The sequence below is a fragment of the Phalacrocorax aristotelis genome, chromosome 18, assembly GCF_949628215.1.
Source record: "Phalacrocorax aristotelis chromosome 18, bGulAri2.1, whole genome shotgun sequence".
Classification (NCBI taxonomy): domain Eukaryota; kingdom Metazoa; phylum Chordata; class Aves; order Suliformes; family Phalacrocoracidae; genus Phalacrocorax; species Phalacrocorax aristotelis.
The window spans coordinates 661,308-681,001 of record NC_134293.1 but is presented as its reverse complement, the minus strand read 5'-3'; the positions used below and the strand labels follow the sequence as shown (position 1 = coordinate 681,001).

The following is a 19,694-nucleotide window of genomic DNA, read 5'->3' as shown; positions in this document are numbered from 1 at the left end:
GCGTCCCGGGGCTCCGCCGCGGGCGCGGTGATTGGCCGGGGGCGGCGACCAATCAGCGGCGGCGCCTGTTTGCGGCGGAGGACCCATAAAAACCCCCGGGTGGGAGCGCGGCGGCGCGAGGCGGGGGCGCGCGCCGGGTGAGCGGCGGGAACGCTGAGGGACGAGGGGGCGCTGAGGGGGGAGAGCGGGGTGCGTGGAAGGCTTGCGTGGGGTGCAGGCGGATGGGGTTTGTGCAGCGGGAAGGTTTGCGTGGGGTGGGGTTTGCATCGGAGGGGGGGTAGCGGCGTGCGGGAGGGGGGGTGTGCGGAGAGGGAGGGGGGTGCGTTTGGGGGAGGACAGGGTGTATTGGGGAAGTGGGGTGCACGGGGGGGGGGTTCACGCGTGGGAGTGGCGTGTGTTAGAGGAAGGGGGATTGATGGGGAAGAGCCGGGTGGGTGGGAGCGATCTGTGGGCGGGGAGCAGGGCGCTGGGGGGGTGGTCGGGGGGGAGAGAGCAGGCTGCAGCAGGGGTGGCTGGGGCGAGCTGGGTGCGTGGGGGGCTCTGGGCAGGGGGAGGGTGTGTTGGGGAAGAGTGGGGCGCGCGGGGGGTGGCTGGAAGGGGAGGGAGCGGGCTGCAGCTCTCGCCACCGGGAGGATCTGTGCTGAGGAAGGGCGTGCGGGGCTGAGGAAGAGGAGGCGGTGGAGGAAGCGCGTTGTAGGCTGTACTGCGGGGGGCGGGCCTGCGAGGTGGTGGGTGTGCGGGGGGACGCGGCTGCAGCCTGGCTTCTTGGGGTGGGGGCCTCGGCACCAGCTCCCGGTGCTGGAGGGTGGCCCTGTCCTCCCGGCACCTCTGCAGGGAGCCGGGCCAGGCTCCCATCCACCCCGAGCAGCCCAGGGTTGGGGCCTCTGCCCTGTGGAAAGCCCTGAGAAACCGCCTTGGGCCGTGGTGTGTAGCCAGCTGGCTGCCCCGTGCCTGATCAGGGCATCCTCTGGGCTGGGAAAAGGCTCGGCTTGTCTGAAATGGCCATCTGCCTTATGACCCAGGGTTGGCCCCGGTGCTGGGCACCTCTGGGCTCCCTGGAGCGGCCCCGTGGCCAGCCAGCTCTGCTCCCGAATCTGCCGCTCGCGCCCGTGGGCCCCAGGGACGGTGACGGGTGGAGATGGAGACAGTTATCTGGCTGCAGCATCTGCAGGGCAGCCTGCGGGTGCCTGTGTGCCATGGGCTGTCCCGGCTGGTGCACCTGGCTCTCTGCACAGCTAGAATGGGGCAGGATGCAGCCTGCCTGGTCTCCCAGCTGGATGGTGTGGCAGTTAACAAAAAGCTCTCCTTGATGAGCCATCTGCAGTATAAACTGCATATATAGGACCCATGCTCACCCTCCAGAGCAGATCTGTGCTCCTGCGTGGGGCAGAGCAGACCACGTGGGTCACTAAAGCCACCATTAGGGCTGTGGAGCTTTCTCCCTGGTCCTAGTCTCTGCCTGCAAGCAGCTGGGAGACTGGGGTGCTGGCTGAAGCCCCCTGCTCTGGCATGTGTGGCTTTGCTGCCTTACAAATGGGCTGCCTGCCCTGTGCAGGTGACAGGGGAGTGGGCTCTGGGCAGTTGATATTTGCTGCATTTTCATACCTGTTGCTTGGGAAGTGGAACGGAGTCCTTGAATGCTCCTCTGTTGCACAGTGCGTGCCCTGGAGGGGCTGCTCCAAGGGCACCTGTGCTCCCCCACCCCTCCAGGTAACTTGGCAAGCTGGTACCTGCAAAAATGAGTTTTACACCTGAGTGCCTTACATTCAGTAGGCAGGATTACTTGCGTTCCAGTGGAGAGATCTCTTAAACCATGCTTTTTTTTTTTTTTGCACTCTTTGAGCAGCATGTGCTGTGTCTGTGGACTCACTGGGTGTTGTTCTGGTCGCTGCAGGTTGAGACTCTGAACGAGGCCATCCTCCCACGCAGCAATGGCACCCACACTTGCTACCGCCCATCGCCGGCGCTGGTGGATGGCATTCACAGCCATCATTGAGAACCTGCTCTTCTCTGCCGTCCTGCTGGGCTGGGGGTCCCTCCTCATCATGCTGAAAGCAGAAGGGTTTTATTCCTACCTGTGTTATGAGTCAGGTAAGGATGCTCTGGAGACTTGTGTGAATAAGTTGCTGCTGAGGCTTGCTGGTGTGGTTCCCTGTCTTAGGGTGGTGTGGAAGAGTCTAGAGTGGGGTGAGCTCCAGGTCAGTCCCGGGGTAGAAGGAAGGGATGTGCGCTCCTTACCAAAACCAGTGGCATCCTTGTGATGGTGTAATGTGCTTGTAGTTGCTGTTGCTTTGCAGAGTGATTGGAAAAGAAGCTTGAAGATCAAGTAAAGCTTTTCTGGACAGCATTTTCTGCTTGGCCGTGAGTTCTTCCTCTGCATGGTGGCCTGGCTGATCTCTGCAAGGGAAGGCCTGATGGGTTCTGGAAGATGAAGATTTGTGGGGATGGTGTCCTGAGTTTGTAGGAAAAAACTGTGGGCACCCTTTCCTTAGTGGTAGGAAAGAAAAGAGCATGGGTGGAAAATGAGATTGGGGGAGTCCAGTGGTGCTGTTAAGAAGTTGCAGAAGTAAATGCTACTGATGTTTTGTTCCTTTCCCTTTTCAAACACCTAGGACTTGCTCAGACGAGGCTGTGTCTCTGTGAGGGCTTGAGATCCACCTTCTAGAGGCCCAGCCAGAGGAAGCAGTTGTCCATGTTGCGGACACAGCCTTGCAGGGAAGGAGGCAATCTTCTGGTGTGGGAAGGATAACCCTGGGAAAAACAATGTGTAGGTGGACATATATCCCCAGCCTGGGCACAGAGAGGATTGTGGTCTGGGGAATCCCACAGTGTGGTAGGGTGGAGAGTAGAATTAAAAGGAACTTGAGGGTAAAGGTGTGTGGATTTGGAAAGCTGTTTTAGTGGCAGAAGGTTCGCCCGTGCTCAGAGAAGGGAATAGCAGAGTGAAGAGAGGCAGGAAGCTAGGTGTTTGGGCTCTGTCCGGAGGTATGTGACGGTGGATAAGAAGGTGGGTCAGCCCATTCAGGGCTAGTGGGCATGGAGATGGAGCAGGAAGCAGAAGGGGAAGAAAGAGGTGGAAATAAGAGCATGGACCCCAGAGCTCTCAGTGGGTAATGGCTGAGAGTAGTGGGGGAAATCAGAAATATAGAGAAATAAATTCCAAGCAAAAAGTGACTGTGAATAGTTGTGATGATACTTGTTTGCTTTTCTCATTCATCAGCTGCTTGCTATGGTCTTCTCTGCTTTGTATGCCTGTGGGCAGCTGCCTCAGCCTTGTAGGGCCTGGGCTGGTGTTCCTGGCGCAAATATGCATGTGTTTGAGTCTTCAACCAGCTGTTGCGTGGCTGCTTCATCTCCTTCCTATCCTTTGCTCATAGTGCAATGCTTCCAGGCGTGTCCGTGGCACTCCAGAATGCGTGAGGGAGAGTCCTGAGCGGCTGGAGACCGTTTAGGACTTCTGTTCAAGGCCGCTCTGTTCTTGCCAAGCCATGGTGACTGCGTCATGGGGCCTGTGTAAGAGATCTCATTAAACCTATCAGGTGGAGGCTTTCTGCCCCCAAGATAAAACACTTGACAGTTGATAAGCAAACGCTGACTGTCTCTGAAAGCAGCTATTTTCCTATCTGCTTTTTGAGATGTGCCCTGCTGACAAGAGCCCTGCTTCACTTGGGGCCCACCTCCTACTCTTTGCTTTGATTGCTTTCAGTTCATCTGCCTTTGCTCCAAATCAGCGAGATTCACCTTGGCTTCTCACCCATGTTTGCTGATCTGTGGTCTGTCTGGCTCTCCCTGTAGGAGTGCCTGTTCTGCAGACCATGGGGAAGATGCAAATGTGCGGACAGTGGTGAAATTGCTGTCCTGGGGGCAATTTCTTCTTCCCAGTGACCAACCTGTGCCCTGAGGCAGGAAAAGTTAATCCCAGAAAAGAAATTTCATGTAGTCAAATGTTCTCATTGTCCTCAAATATCTGGCCATCACTGCTGAACTCAGTGACGGGCTTGTGATGAGCATTGAGGACCAGTTTTGCCGGTTTCCTTGTTCATCCATGCTTACTCACTTTCCATTCTCTTTTTGTCCTCATTGTAATAATCTTGGCGATTTGGTAGGGAAGAGTCCTAGTTCCAAGTGTGGGCATGGCAGACTCCCTCGCAGCTGCCCTGCAGTGGTCACTAAATGACCGGCACTGAGCTGAGTTTGCCCTTAGCTGGGATTAGGATGGCCCAGTGGTTGCCTTTCTCAGCATAACCTATTGAATCCTGCAGCCCGAGTGGGTACTTGGCTGGAAGGTTGGTGCAAACAAATAACTAGTAGCCTTTGGGCACTTCTTGTTCCTAATGCTGCTGTGTGCATGTAAGTATTGCAAAAAAAAAAAAAGACTTTTCCTAATGAGCCAAAGGTTCTTGGCAGGGCTTTCCATTTGTCAGCAAAAGCTCTTGCACTTTGTGATGCCTTCCAACGAAAGAGAAAACTAGACCTTGTCCCTTCTGCAGGCTCTTCTCTGAAGGTAGCAGCAGCTGCCCAGAAAGTGCCTGCAGCTCATGAAGGGATCCTTGTCTTCCTTTCCCTTCCTGCCCTTGGCTTCTGGTATTGGATTTTATGCAGCCACCATGCAAACATGTGGGGTCTGCCACACTCTTGACTTGGTTGCATGAGGGTGGAGATGGACACCTAGGAAAAAATGCACATCAAAATAACATATATTCTTAAAACAGTTGTGCAACAGGGTTTGAGTGGGGGGTTGTACCTGTTCTGGGCAGCGGGTTTGGCCACATCCTGAGAGGTATGTTGGAAATTTGCTGACAAGGAGTCTGGTAGTGGCACTTTGTTCCCATTTTAATTTTACTACACTACTACTTGGCCTTTAACCAACTGATGCAGCATCTTTTACTCAGCACAAGTGCTGATTCTGCAGACTTTATCAGGATTTGGGCATTACTAGCTGTTGGGGAACTTGATCTGTTCAGGGTCTTGCATTGCTGTGATGTTACTGGGTTTGGGAAGCTCAAGGCTTGGGTCTAAGCAACTTGAACTTGACAATCTGTTCACAAAGAGCAGAGATAAGGAGCCGGTTGGACAGAGGGCCTTCCTCTAAGACAGAGCTGCAGAAAACCAAAGGGATAATTCACTTACAGCAGGTTAATGCACCTTAACACAGGCATAGGAGGAAGCTGCTGCCTTACAGCTCTTTGCTCTTGTTTACTTGGGGTCTGTGGAGGGGAGCTTGCAGTCTGAAGGTCCCTGACAGACTGGTAAGATGTGATGATGGTTTGAAAAGGCTGTGCATGTGATCAGTAAACAGGAAAAGAGTGAATGTGGTAAATGTTCGATTTCTACAGGAAACACACCATGTTGATTAGCAGCTGTTGGTGGTATCAGAGCGCTGCATGGGAAGGTGCTGGCCCTGAGTGAGAATAGCTGCAAAATGAAACTGCAGCTGGGGAGAGAATGTGAGTTTAACTGGAGACTGTGGCTCAGTTATGAGGCTTTCAGCTGGGTGCCTGGAGAGGGGGTACTGGAAGTGCAAGTGGATGGGCAGGCAAAGAGGGAAACCCAAACTAATTGCATTTGCAGTGGTATAAAGCAAGAACATCTCCTCCCAGTTCCCAGAAGTATGACACCATCCTGAAAAGAGAAAACATGTTCTTATGTGGGCAGGCTGCAGAGCAGTTGTTTGCACATGTCTTTCACTGTGATTTTTTTTAAACCAATGCTCCCAGACTCTTTGGCCCTGATTATTTTTTTTTCTTTTAAAAAGAAGAAGGTGAGGCCATGCAGGCTGTGTCCCACAGAGCTATTGCCAGGGTGGCTGGGGGTGTCTTCCCTGCTTGGCTCAGTCTGGTCCATGAAACAAGATGAAAGGAAACCTCTCTGCAGCCTAAGAGGGCAGCCACTCTTGAAAAAGCCAGACTCATTCCTCTGGTAATGTAGTGTGTGCCTGGGATTTGAAGAGGTCAGCGAAGAGCAGTTAATGATTGACCCTCTCATGAAACCTGCAGCACTTAATTTGGGAGGAAGGATGACTTAAATGTTCCTGTAACAGCCTGAGCAAATCCCAGCGATGAGCTTGACATAAATGATTACCGAGGCAGCCTTCCTCTCACCTAAGCTGTCATTCTTTAAATAGTAACCTCAGCTACTAATTGGGCACTAGAAGTCCTGCTGCTTGTAGGGGGAGCACTGTAAAAACAGGCTTTATGTTCTTGTAATTGCTGATAAAGACTTGTAGCTTCTTCTAGCCTGACAGTGAAAGACCAGTGAGCATATGTGGACTGAGCCTGTGCTGCTGGCTTACCCAGGTGGCACCCTTGCATGCCAGACCTGGCACGCTTGCGTGCAGGTGGATTTGGCAGGAGAATCTGGGGAGGGCACCACTGTTGGCACAGAGACAGCCCTTCCCCAAAGCAGTGTGGCGGATGGAGCCAGGCACGTAGGAGACTTTTCCCAGCAGTGTGGCGTGCACTGATCTGGAACAGGATCTGAGCTGTGATTGAGGGGAAACTGCTGTTTGCTGTAACCAGGTGCATTAGGTAGGTGAGTAGTTAGGCAAGTTCTCTGCCCATTAATCTCCTCCCAGCTGCATGTTATATACTACCACTAGCTCTCCTGTGCTCCCCAGTGAGATGGCTCTCAGCTGGACCCTGTGCCTGCTGCACACACCTGCAGCCCCTCCAAAATGTTCTATTTATGGAGGTGGCTCAAAGGATCAGAGGATGTCAGGGTGCCAAGGGCTGCTTGAATAATTTCCATTATGCCTCAGTGGATCTTCTCTTGTTGCTCAGGGGCTGCTTCTATTTTCACAAACAATTTGTATTTCCACATAGCACTGCCTGGGCCCTCCTTGGAGCTGGCGATGAGCAGCTGTAAACAAGGTGGTTGGTAGAAGCAGGGACTGAGGCTTGCCCTGTTTCCAGCCTTCCTGACTGCAAGAAGTCTTCAGAGAAGGTCGAGCTTCCTTGCTGTTTCTGAGCTGTCCTCTTTACCTCCTGGTATTACCACTTATTGTGCATGCCATCGGAGGGTCTCCTAGCAGGTAGATGCTCTGGGAGCTCCTTCGGGTCATGTTGCAACTGCACATGTCAGTGCATTAACAGTAATTCACCTACTCCAGCTTTAAATGCTGACTATTTCTGTTTTGAGATCTCTGTGGGGAGGGATGACAGGTTCTTTAACATGTGCAGCCAGAAGTTATCAGGTCACTGCACTGTCCATGGCCCTGCACCCTTCTTCCACTCCACAGCTGAGCTATCTCTCTAGAGTGCTGACACAGGGAAACTTTTACTACTTTGTCACTCTTCCCCTGCTCTGTTTTTCTGAGTTTAACCTCTCACCCACATCTGTTTCCTGTGAATTTTTCTTTGTGGAGAGCTCAAAAAGCCTTGGTGCTGTGGGTGAAGCTGTGTGCCTGCCTCATGGAGATGCTGTCAGAAGTCAGTGTTCAAAATCCTGGGCCATATCAGGAGGAAATTGTGAGGGAAAGATGGATGAAAAAGATTGAGATGTGGTGTGAAAACTGCAGAGAGCCTCCCAAGTCTGTCCAGGACTGATTTCTAAGGATGTGAGTGGGGAGCCTCAGGCTGGAGTGCTGTCCTTTCTGCAGAAGGGATGTTGATGGGAGGTGTGGCCTTTTGGGGGGTATCTGTTACTCTGGCTATCCGTGACTAGCAGGGCAAGAGAAGAGACAGATTATCAGTCAGGAGCACATGGCAAAGTGAAGGAAGAAACAGTCACTTTTGAGACCATCTTAGTAAAGGAGTTGGTGAGAGCAATGTAAATGGAGAGAAATGCTTTGTGCCTTCCGTGGAGTGCTGGGAGGGGACAGAGGAAGGTTTGCAGGCAGCTTGTAAGCCTTGGATATTAGCCTGAATTCCTGCTAACACCTGACATCGGGCAGGTGGAGTGTGATTTGTTTGCAGTGGACACAAAGCTGGGAGGGTTGTTGTGGCCAGCTAGGAGAAGCAGGGTGACACCTGTAACTGTAATGGTGCTGAGGCTTGGGTAGAAGGGAAGGAGTTGCAAGATGAGGCTGTGTGATCTCCAGAGACACAGGGTGGGTGAGAGCAGCCAAGTGGATCTCCTCCACAAGCCACACCAAGCAGTGAATGTGAAGTCATTTGTATGTGAGGGATTCCTGCTAATTAACTAACTAACCAGGGCTTGCTCTAGTCTTGTTTCATGTGGATGGTTATGTAGGTGACTTCTCTCTCTGCTCCTCCTTTAATATTGAACTTTGTCAGATCAATTATTAAATATGGAGGAGAGTGTTTTATGTCACTGGCTTGCAGCAGCAGTGAGAAAGCGAGTGCTTTGTCATACCAGCAAAGGTTACTTATAAGTCAGATAAGGGTTGGGAGAAGGAGAGGTGGAATGTACTAGAGCTCTGGGTTAATGAAAGTCTAAAGGCACATGTGCTTGCCTGAGGAGTTTTGAGCCACTGTGGGTTAGGCTTGTAACGGGAGCAGGGATGGCATGAGGCAGTAAAACTGCTGCTGCAAAGAAAAGGGAACTACTTCTTTCCTTTTCTTAAACTGTCCTGTTTCTGCCTGTGTTACACAACATGGGTTCTGTTCAGCGTGGGAGTTTGCATGTGGATTTCCTCATGTACAGACAAGGGCAGAAAGCTGGAGATATTATTGGTCTATAAGGCCTAAACCCATTGGAAAGAATAGCAAATGCTAATTATGAGGCAGAAGGTAAAGATGCATCAATCCTTTAACAAATGGAGAAGGCAGGTAAGCTGCCAGCCCTCCTGGGAACAGGGTAGTTAAATCCAGGAAGGATTTTTCAGAGCCAGGGCAGTCAGGAGGCAGGGTGGCTGCTGCAAAGCCATTCTGTATCCCGATGCCTGCAGTGAGGGTAGGAAGCTTTTTGTCTGAGCAGGCTGTTGCTCTGTGCCAGGCTTTGGCAGCCCAGTGCCTGGACCCGAAATAACTGATTTGGCTGTAGTTACTGTGCCCAGTTTAGTTAGGGAAAAGATCTGTGAGGATGTGCCAGCTGTAGATTAGGAAGACCTTATTTTTGTATTAGTCCCTTCAGGATCTCCTGAGTTTAGTCCGCTGTATTTGCCAGGGCCTTGCTGTAGAGTTGTTTTCATAAATTAATGAATCTCTGTCCTTGGGTTGTTACCCTGCTACTGCTGCTTGGGATACTTGTTTCCTGGGTGCCTGCGCACTCCTTTCCTGCTCCCAGCTGAGCTCATCGGGCTTCTCTTGTCCTTCTGCTGCTCTTCTTTCCCTTTTCCATTTCTCACTGACTATAATAAAAAATGAAGTGTGGAGGGTGTATGCCCGGTGTGTTGTGGCACCCAGCGTGCAGGGCTTTTCTCTTCCCTCCTTCCTGCAACGCTGTAAGCCTCACCATAGCACACTGCAATGATGATCCTTTATCATCCCATGTAGGAAACACCACTAGCAGCCCTGAACGCAAGAACTGCACAGCTTTGGAGCACAAATGGCCTTCCTGCAATGCCCAGGATGAAATGCTGAACTTGGCCTTCACTATTGGGTCCTTCCTGCTCAGTGCGATCACGCTGCCCCTGGGGATTGTCATGGACAAGTATGGCCCTCGCAAGCTGCGGCTGCTTGGCAGGTCAGTGTCCTGGGCTCCCTGGGTGCGCTGAGGGGCAAATTCACTTGTCTGGGGCAGATGAGTGCTGTTTGGGTGCTACGCCTTTGTGGGGTCCCTGCAGCCTCAGGGACCATGGGAGGGATGGGGCTGGGACCTACTGGGAGCTGCTGGCCATGCACGGGGCACTGGTGCGGGTGGCTCTGGGATGATTTTGGTCAGCATGGTGAATTGCTCCATAAGGGAAGGGCCTGGGACTCCATGTCCGCAGTTCAGCTCTCCAGTGTTCCTCTGTGCTCCCTGGCCAGATGGAGCCTGAAGGGAGAGCGGAGTCATTTGTGAGTCACGGAGGGCAGCCTCTTCCTTGAGCTGGAAGCTGTGTCCTGAGAGGCACAAAACCAAGATGTTACATCATTGCTTGCAAGCTGGGAAGTTAACTTGGGGATAAACATGTCCTGCCTGTCTTATCTAGGGCCCTTCTCTGCCATGTGGTGTATGTTGCTTTCTGCCTCAACTAGCAAGGTCGTTAGCTGCTTCTGTCATGGCATGTAGGGGTTAGTGACTTGTTGGGCGTAGTGGACCCCAGCACTAATGAATTTTAATGCTCTGAACCATACCAGAAAACAAAGTGCCCTGTAGGCAGAGTGGGAAAAATGGGGCAAGTCTGACTCAGACCCTACCAGAGAGGAGCAGGTAAAGGCTGTGAGTGCTGTGGCCGCAGCAGGGTCTTGGGGCAAAGGCTGCTGCTGTCTTTGGTCACCTCGAGGAGAGGGTTGGCAAAGCTCTGTGCTGGAAAACCAGTAGGGGATTTGGGTTCAGCAAGAGCTGAGTCAGTACTCAGAGGAAAGGTTGCTGCCTCAGCCCTTATGCAATATTTGTCTGTAATATTTGGGTACTTCCCTGGATTTTTCTTTCCCAATGACCAGCATTCCTCCCTTTTACAGAAATTGTACTGCACTTGCTTAACGAGGTACTGAGGAGGTAGGGGCATATGTAATTTACTGCTTGTAAGGCTGTGTAAAACTCATGGTTTTGGTTCCCTTTCAGTGCCTGCTTTGCTGTGTCCTGTGTGCTGATTGCATATGGTGCCAGTAACCCAGACTGTAAGTGGGCGTTTCTCTGAGCTGGGAGGGCTATTGGGCTGTGGCTTGGGCTATTTTGGGGAAGCAGACAAGTGTGCATGGCACTGTGTGCTCTGACAGTCACACCTCCAGTGCTGGACTTGGGTCCTGCTGAGGACACAAGCTGAGCATCTGCTGGCCTGTGGGAACTAAGGGCCTTTGGGGAGGGCTGGTGTCTCAGAACCTGAAGTGGAGAGTGTAGCCAGGGCCAAACATCTGGGATAGGCAGGTCTCTCAGCTTTGTGTTTGGGCAGGGCCAGGTCCTATAAAGGAGCAATTCCGAACAAGTTAATGGCTTTTTCAGGGTTGGGAAATAGGTAATAGTGCATGATGTGTAACCTGTTTTTTCACCAGGGATAGATGGAGCTTGCTTCTCAAGACTAGAGACTGAGATGACAGTTTAAATCCATTTCTTTGAACTAAATATTCCTTTTAAGACCCATTCAGACAAGCTGCATCAGCAGGTCTAGTCCTCAGAGAAAAGAAATCCATTCTGGAGAGAGATGATCCCATCCTGAACTCTGTCTTGGAGAGCCCTGGCCCTCCCCCTCTGTGTGGCTGGGGAGATGAGTGCTGGGTCAGGACAGTGTGGCAAGTCTTGAGCGTGTTGAGCCACTGAGGCTTTTATATGTCAGGGCCAAGGCCCTCAAGGCTCCGTCTCCTTTCCCTCTCCACCCCAGTAAAAGCTAAGGGTGTTTTTTTTTTATTGTTGCAGCTCTGTCTGTGCTAATATTCATTGCGCTGGCTCTGAATGGCTTTGGTGGGATGTGTATGACCTTCACATCGCTTACGGTAAGCGAAGAGTTATTACCTGACTCTATTTTATTCCTTACTCTGGCTGCGAGCTGGGCTAGCAGGAAAGAACAAAGTGGATCTTTTGCCTGTGGTTTGGATAACACAGGTTTTTGTTTGGTACAAAGGGTCGGTCACTTTTACTTGAAAGGCTGAGTACTTATTCTAAGATTGTTCTAAGGCTTTTTTTTACCTGCCCCTTGCATCTCAGGTGAAGGTAGAAGAAAGAAAGAAAGTGTTTTTGCCTAGGACTCAAATTGTCATACGCCTGTACATGCAGTGCTCAGCTACCTGGCGCAGGCTGGATAAGTGTTTGCACTGGATTTAGCACTGACATACTGCAGGAGGAATCAGCAGGGCACAAACCCTTGCAGCTGGGTATGACCAGCTTTCTGCAAGAGCGGTTTGTGTCTTGCCCCAGGAAAACGTTTTTTCTTGAGCACAAAAGCTTTTGCTCTCAGAAGGGTGAGAGTCCCTTCCAGGTTTCCTTAGAAATGCTGCATTGTTGAATGCACCCAGCTCCATCTGTGCAGCCTGGTTAGATCTGTTTAGTCCATGGACTGTACTGCAAGGATTGGTCAACAACTGTAAGCCAGATCTCTACATTTTGGGGTGGTTCTTGCCTGGAGACAGAAGCAGTATCGTCCTCCAAGCTGCTGCTTTATTTTCTACCTCATTACCCTGATCTTTGTCAGTGTGGCTGAAACAGGGCTGGGTGGAAGGCGTCCCAGAAAACAGTCTGGGAAGCACTGATGTGTCTTGAGCTGTGGCTGAAAATGTTCAGATTTGGACGGCATTACCTTGAACTTGCCGTTCCACTTTAAGGCTACTTCTAATTTAACAAGGCTTAGACAGTGGCTGAACTCCTGAGGCTTAAATTTGGCAGAGGCTGGGTCTACAGATCGCTGTGTACTGTGATGTTGCTGCTGCTATTGCTTTCATATATTCGAAGCTTTCAAAACTCTGTGCAGATGTCAGTCTCATGTTGTGCTCTTCACTGGAAGCCTTGGCCATGGTCCCAAAGAACTATGGGGCAAATGTCATCCTGCCATGCTTCAAATAAAAGCAAGGGAGAGAGGAGCACATCAGTACTGCTGTGGGAGAGGATTCCCATACTGCTGCTGCCAGCACTGGTTATTGTTTCTCTGGGTGGTTATTAAGGGGTCACAGATTATTTTAGAGCCACTAGTGAAAATAGGAGGGAGGGCAAGGATAGGGCAGAAATACATTGGATGTTCTGTACTGTGGCTTTTAGCACCAGAAGTAAGCAAAGCCACTTACTAGCACCCTCATCAGTGAGTCAGTTCTGCAGCACTAAGGAAGTACAGTGACAGGAAAAAGGTAAAGTCTTCCAATAAGAGATCCAAGCCTTGAAGAGGTGGGTCTGAAGCAAGTAGAGATGCTGTAAGTTCACAGAGGGAGACCTCGGGCAGAGACCAGTGTGTTTTGTAAAGAGCTGAGGTGGCTTCAGGCCTGACTTCTCAAATCCAGATTCAGTTGTAGCTGCTTGTGCATCCCAGCAGAGCAGCACAGAGGCATTTCGGTACCTCAGGCATGTGAATGTGATTAAAAAGTCTAAAGTGGGAGGGAAGCACTTTGTCACCTGCATCACAGCGTGGTGATGACTGTTAAAAGCAGGTGTATTTTGCTCACTGGCAGCTTACTGGTTCGTCCCTGTGCGGTTCTGCCTGCCAGCTGGGGTGCTCAGAGGTGGTGTGTCAAGAGCCCCCTTCGGCAGTGACATGGTGAGCTCTTGCGGGTCCCTTCCACCTGTGGCCCATGGAGACAGGGAGCGTGGCAAGGGAGGGACACGGGAGCAGCAGGTCGTTGCTCGCAGGCTCCAGGCGATGCGGCTGCACGTGCTGTGTGCTGCATTGTGGCCAGGAGAGGCTGAAGTAAGCGCTGGGAGACTCAAAGACCTTTGTAAGGACGTTCATTACACAGAGGTGGTGAGCACCAATCAACTTCTGGTGCCAAGTAAGCTGCTTCTGGCCGACACAGGCACTGACTGCCGAGCACGCACGTGCATGCACACATCAAAGCAAGGTGACTTCCTTGTCCTGCCAGCTGTAAGTGACCTGAAGTGTTCCAGGAAGCGGGTCAGACCTGCTGGTGCATGAGCTGTCCTCTGCCACCCTGGCAGATTACGGCTGCTGCTTCGTAGCAGGGTGGCTGCAAGGGGAGCCCCTGCAGTGTGTGGGGTTAGGATGCTCCCTGGGTGCTGTGGCTCGTGGGGCTTCATCGGGTGTTGAAACCTCCCGGGACACCTGCTTGCATGGGCACGGTATGATCTGGGAGGGCAAGAGATGGGGATCCTCAGTGCCTGTGCAAGCGACAAACGGGATCCCGGAGGATTACAGCCCAGGACATTACTCTGCAAAGCTTTGCCTCTTGGGTTTAAAGTCTTTTTCAGTAACAAGTCCCCAGGGTATCATGAAAGCACATGGCAAGCTGCAGAGCCAAAGCAAGCTGCTGCTCCTGGGTGCCTTGTGTTGTGCCTTGGGGAGGAGGGGGAGTGAGCAAGTGGTGCTGTTCCCAGTTCTGGGAACAAGGTCAGACCGTGCCTGTTGTTAAAATGCAGAGGGGAGATTTCTGCCTCGTGACTTGGTCTTAGCCAATATAAGTGAAGATTGGAAATGGAAACAGATCTGTGTTGGTGGCTCTGACAGCAATACAGGAATCTGGCACTGGTTCTGTTCCGAAGCTATTTCGTGCAAAGAAATAAACATGTGTGATAAATTACCACAAAGAGCCTTTTATAGATTGTTTTCCTTTCAAAGAATTACAGCTGCTTTGCTCTTATTTTCTGCTACAAACAGGGCCCTTTAATTGGAGCAGGGGGACATCTCTGTGCAGAGAATCTGCTCTGCTTAGAAATATTAGAAAACTTAGGACTCTGTGATCTTTGGAGAATGGGAAGGGGAATTTCCATATGCTTTGGACAAAATGGGCAGTTTGAGGCTTTTCTGGAGAACATATTTTTGATGTCTGTATAACTTCCAAACGTACCCCTGATAGGGAAAACAAAGTTTAGCTTGAGCAAAAATACCATTTTCCAGTAGTCTAGTTCTCAATCCCCTGACTTTTTCTACTGTTCTTTCAAACAGTCCTTGCAAGAGGAGGGAAACTGGGTTTGGTAATATTACTGTGGTACTTCTGTATATGGATTGTCTCCAGGAAAAACCTGAAAAAAATTATAGAAAAAAAGATTGAAGGTCTTAAACTCATTATAGGGCAGGTGAGAAAATAAACTTCCTCTTGCAGATATTTTATGAGTTTAGGATTGCATACCTGCAATAAAGGGCTCCTGGAAAAATGTTATGGTATGGCAAAATGAAGTTAGTGTCTTTCAGATGGGGCGTAAAGTTAATAATACATTCAGTGTTATTGACCTTTAAACAGCAGGTATAAGAGTTTCTGTCATTGTAGGTCTTGTGGAATTGGGGCTGCCGTACCAGAATGGGCAGAAGTTATTTGAGGATAGAATCAGAATCATAGAATTTACAGGGATAAGATCAGAATGAGGGTCAGATCTTTTTGGTGGCAGAAAAAAGAGCCCACTGGCTCTGTAGCTTTTTTCTTCTCTGTGGTTCATTTTTGCCAGTGCTTGCTGCTATAAAGGCAGCATGAAAATGGCTTTGTAAATACTGTGTGTTATTTTAGTAGCTGGTCTTTAGATGAGACCTGCACAGCCATTGCCAATGCTGGCAGTCGCTGTCTGAGAGGTTTTCTGTCTGGGTATGGACTACTGTTTCCCTTCACCTCTCCTCTGCCTCTCCAGGTAGTCTCAGATATCTTTTCCTCCTAAGGGCTCGGTGTTTGCGGTTTCTGTTTTGATTGGTTTGGATAAGACCTTAAATCTCCTATGCCCGATCTTTTTAATCTACCTGCTTGCTTGGTGCCAAGTAGGATTTTAGGAAATCTCTGGCCTTTCTAGGACTTCTGTCCCCATCGAGGCAGCAGACTTGGGTTTTCCCAGACATGACTCCTTGTTTCAGGCCTGCTCTGTCTCCAGTAGCCCTCAGAGCAGGAGGACCCACCTGGGAGTTGCTTTTCTCCTGTATGAAAAAGGCTTTTTGTGATCTCTGGGCCTCTGGGGAGAAGCAGCCTGAGCCAAGAAACAGCTGTGTTTGTGGAGCTCTTGCCCTGCTCCGAGCTCCCCAGCAGGAGCAGCTGTTTGTTGTAATTTCTGGAGATTATTTTAGGTTTGGGGTATTTGAGATTAAATGAATGCCCTGGCTGGTGACAGTGGTTAGCCTTTTTGCAACCTGCAGGGACTGTATTCTGCAGATGCTATTTTTCTGGGGTGTGTGTATTTAGGCCACTGCTTCCAACGAGATTTTGAGCCTGGTAACAGACTTATGGATCCTTTGCCGTTTCCTGTCTGCAGTTCCTGAAAGCAGCCTCTTGGCAGCTCTCCCACATGCAGGGATCTGGGGGTGGGTGTGGGGATCCTCACTGCAGAGGAGTGCAGCGTTTTCTGCCTGGGCTCATGTGTCTGCTGGGGGTTCACCAGCAGCATCAGGCTCAGCACATTGCCGCTGTTCCCTGGCTGGGGTTATCTGAGGACCTGGAGGCTGCACTGCATAGGAAGCTCTGCAGTGAGACAGAGGGATGATAAACAGCCAGATGGATCCGAGAGTGTTCCTGCACAGGAATACTTGTGTTGTAAACACGCTGGTCCTGCCGTGACACAAGCCAGATTTGCTTGCCTTATATGCTACTCCTGGGAAAGATGGATTTGTTTTTCAGCAGTGGAAGGGGAATGTGATGACAGCATTTGCTTGCTCAGACTCGGTCTAATGCTCTCTGAATCACTTTGTTCAGCAGCATCTTTAAACAGATAAAATGCTGGTTATGCTTTCAGTCCTAGAAGGCACCCACAGTGTCCTGCTTTAAGGCCTTCTGAGGCTGATGTGGTAGTGATGCCCAGGTGAATTTGGGGAGTAAGTGACCTGAAAAAGGAGGTGGGAGGGACATCTGTTTGTCTGCAGCAGAATCTTTTGCCTGTTGACCAGCTTCAGGAGGTAGCAGCTGAGCTCTCTGTAGCCTACAGCTTCAAAGCTTCTCCCTGTAATTCCCAGATACAGGCCACCATTAGTTGGTGATGGAAACTTTTTTGCTTCTGGTTCAGAAAAACAGGCGGTTCCCCCTTTCACAGGAGGAGTGGGAAGGTCTCTCAGCTATCTCTGCCTGCTCCACTCTGGTTTTGGGTCCTGAGTGGAAGCAGGGGCTGGAGAGCCAGCTGGGGAGTGCTTTTGCTGTTGAGGTGGCAGAAGTGGCTGCTGTGAGCTGCCCCTGCTGAGAGCTTTGCTTTCCCAACAGATCCTTGCAGAACCAGCCTGAGCTGCTCTCATCAATGCCATCACACCTGATAGGAGCCCAGGCAGCAAAGGGGTGGGTGGCAGGAACAGCAATGTGAGGTGCTGTTGCCTGCTTCTTGCTGCAGAGTTCAGCAGCTTTGTAGCTGTGCCAGGCAAATAGAGCCTTGGATATGCAGTGTTTGATTGCCTTCCTGCACCTTGCTCCAAGCTAGCATGTTTGGGCACCTAAGCCATCCAGCTGATGGAGAAATGACCAGCTTTAGCTCCTCTCGTAGCGAGAGTCTGCTCTCACAGAAGGAGCCAGGGACCTCGCTAGAGATTGAAATGCAAACAGCAACACAGTTCGTGTGTGTCTGTTGCTTCATGTTAAAGTGGAACTTTCTGGTCTACTGCAAAGATCTGGGTGCTGACCCAAGATGCATAAATAAACCTGGCAGTTCAAGGTGCAGGGTGTGTAACAGGCTGTGATTGCTGCACGGTCTTTGTCTAACAGCTCTTGACTAAAAAGAGGGTGATATGTAGAGAACTTGGGCACATTTTTTTGGAGAGGAAAAGATCTGGTGGCTACAGGCTTGGGGTACAGAACTCTGAAAGCACGAGGGCTGGAGCAAACACTCCTGTGCTAAAGGTAACAAATGCAAGGTATGCTGTCAGTCTGGAAGGAAGCAGTGTCATTAAGCACATAAATCTTGGGTTGTAGATGTTCCCTGACACTGGAGACACCAATGCAACCTGCAGAGCAATACCCTGAAGAGCTAAGTCATTCTTGAGTAAAACTGGCTGCGTTAGATTCTGGTATCCAGAAGTCTTAATACTAAATGCCAGACTTATGCCTGCCATTACCTTTAAGTCTTCTCAAGAAAGCCTCCTTCCCTCTTCTTCCCTCCTCTTGCAGCAGCCTGTTTCAACCAATTTTTCTTTCTCCAGCTGCCCAACATGTTTGGTGACCTTCGTTCCACGTTCATTGCTCTGATGATTGGCTCCTATGCTTCCTCTGCTGTGACTTTTCCAGGAATCAAGGTGAGGCCGTGGCATCAGTGACTCATGACTGGTGGTGGTGTGCTGGAGTTTTGCACTGTTTAGCAATAATGTGGCAAGAAACAGGGACTGTTTGTAAAAGCACTTGTTTAGAGATTCACATTTGCAAGATTCAGTTCCCGTCTGCTAAAAAACTTCCCAAGTGACTGCCTCAAGAGCGCAACAAATACTGCAAAGAGAACAGTCTGTTTGCTAATAGATGGTAAAATTTTAAAGGTGCCAAGTAAAAATGAAAAACTGAAGATTGTTTTGAAAGGTTGCTTTTCTAAGCTCTAGAGAGTAATATATGTATTTTTAATATACATGTGTATATTTAATCTGTGTGATTGTCACTGATGGTTGGCTTTGAACTTAGTTCAGAGCCAGCAAGCAGCACTGAAGGGACAGAAGAGATGGTCACTTAGGCTGACCTGGTGGATAGCTCGAGGTTCTGAACCTGAGATGTTTCACTGCAGAGTTGGCATAAGGTGCTACAGTAAAGGTAAGGCAGTCCCAAGTGTGCAGGGAAGTTCCTGCTGGCCTTCCAAGGAGAAGGTCCTAGATGAAAACCTTTGGCAGTCATCTGCAATACAGCCACAGGCTAGTCCAGCTAGTCATTCTGTTGTTGCCATTGCTGCTCTTAAAGATGTGCATATATATCCCTTTCCAAGCCTGTATCTCCCAGAACTGTTCTTTGTTACTACTTGAGTTAAATGCATTTTAAATGTAGCATGTTGTTCTCTCCCACAGCTTCCTCTCAGACCTCATTCAAAGAATATTGAAGTATCTTTCTGCTCTTATAGCCAAAACTCTATTCCCTTGTGATTTCCAGGTTATATATGACTTCGGAGTCTCCTTCATCCTTATTCTGCTTGTCTGGGCAAGCTGTGCAGGACTAGTTTTCCTCAACTGTTTCTTCAATTGGCCATTGGAGCCTTTCCCAGGACCAGAAGACATGGACTATACGTAAGTGTCCTAGACTGGCCTTGGGGGCTCATCACATTCTTAGTTCTCTAGAAAGTGCTGGCATGGCTAACTTAGAGGAACGGACAGAGAACTCCCTTGCGTGTTGTTTACTGCTGCCATTCCTTCTTAGGCTGAGGATTTATGCCTGCCATTAGTGTTATGTCTTGACTGGTGAATATCTGTGGAAAGCTGAACTTTCCAAAGTGTAGGAATTAGGAGGGAAAATGATCTGTCAGTAGTAATAAGTATTTCTATATTGACCTGTGCCAAATTGGCCCAGGGGAAGTATCTCTCTGTGCTCTGGATCCAGACCATTTGTGGTTTATAGATGGAAACTAGTGCCTTAAATCCACACATAGCCTTTCTGACTCCTGCAACTTCGCTGCCTCTGATTCCCCACCCTGTGTTGCAGCTCTCATGCTCTTTACTGCCCAACAGGGTGAAAATAAAGTTCAGCTGGCTGGGATTTGACCACAAAATCACTGGGAAGCAGTTTTACAAGCAAGTGACGACTGTGGGGCGCCGTCTCAGTGTGGGGAGCTCCATGAAGGGCCCCAAGGAGCCGACAGCCTTGCAAGAGAACAACAAGCTCTGTCTGTCTACGGTGGACCTAGAAGTGAAGTGCCAGCCCGACACTGCAGGTGTGGCTCCATGAGTGCCCCAGGGATGCTTGTGCTGTTACAAGGGCGGCGGCCCCTCTGCTCTGCCCCAGACCTGTTGGAGATAGCAATACCTGATCCTTGCATTGCCAGGGCCACATGCCAGTGCTGTTAAATACCAGTTCAGTTATATAAGGAATCCTGTCCTTGTGTACTTGCCTAAATAAACCATATGTTGTTGCCAGTGGTGGGGACAACAGCACAGGTAACTGGTGAGGCTGCAGAAGGACAGTGCTGTTGGCCACTGCCGCTTC

General features: G+C 50.2%; 1 protein-coding gene across 4 annotated transcripts in view; it reads left to right on the top strand.

Moving 5' to 3' along the window:
- The first annotated feature begins 63 nt into the window (after positions 1-63).
- The window catches only part of SLC43A2 (solute carrier family 43 member 2), a 33,334-nt gene continuing 13,703 nt past the window's right edge, over positions 64-19,694 (top strand). For 2 of the 4 annotated variants that reach the window (XR_012663601.1, XM_075112977.1), the window contains exons 1-8: positions 64-137; positions 1,895-2,091; positions 9,396-9,585; positions 10,609-10,664; positions 11,398-11,474; positions 17,726-17,818; positions 18,648-18,781; positions 19,220-19,422. Coding sequence is in view for 3 of the 4 variants with exons in the window: in XM_075112977.1 (XP_074969078.1) it covers positions 1,932-2,091; positions 9,396-9,585; positions 10,609-10,664; positions 11,398-11,474; positions 17,726-17,818; positions 18,648-18,781; positions 19,220-19,422 (913 nt within the window). In the remaining variant the exon portion in view is untranslated. Of the gene's footprint in view, positions 138-480; positions 527-1,894; positions 2,092-7,233; positions 7,556-9,395; positions 9,586-10,608; positions 10,665-11,397; positions 11,475-17,725; positions 17,819-18,647; positions 18,782-19,219; positions 19,423-19,694 lie in introns of those variants that run through there. The other 2 variants (XM_075112978.1, XM_075112979.1) reach the window with 2 other exon arrangements.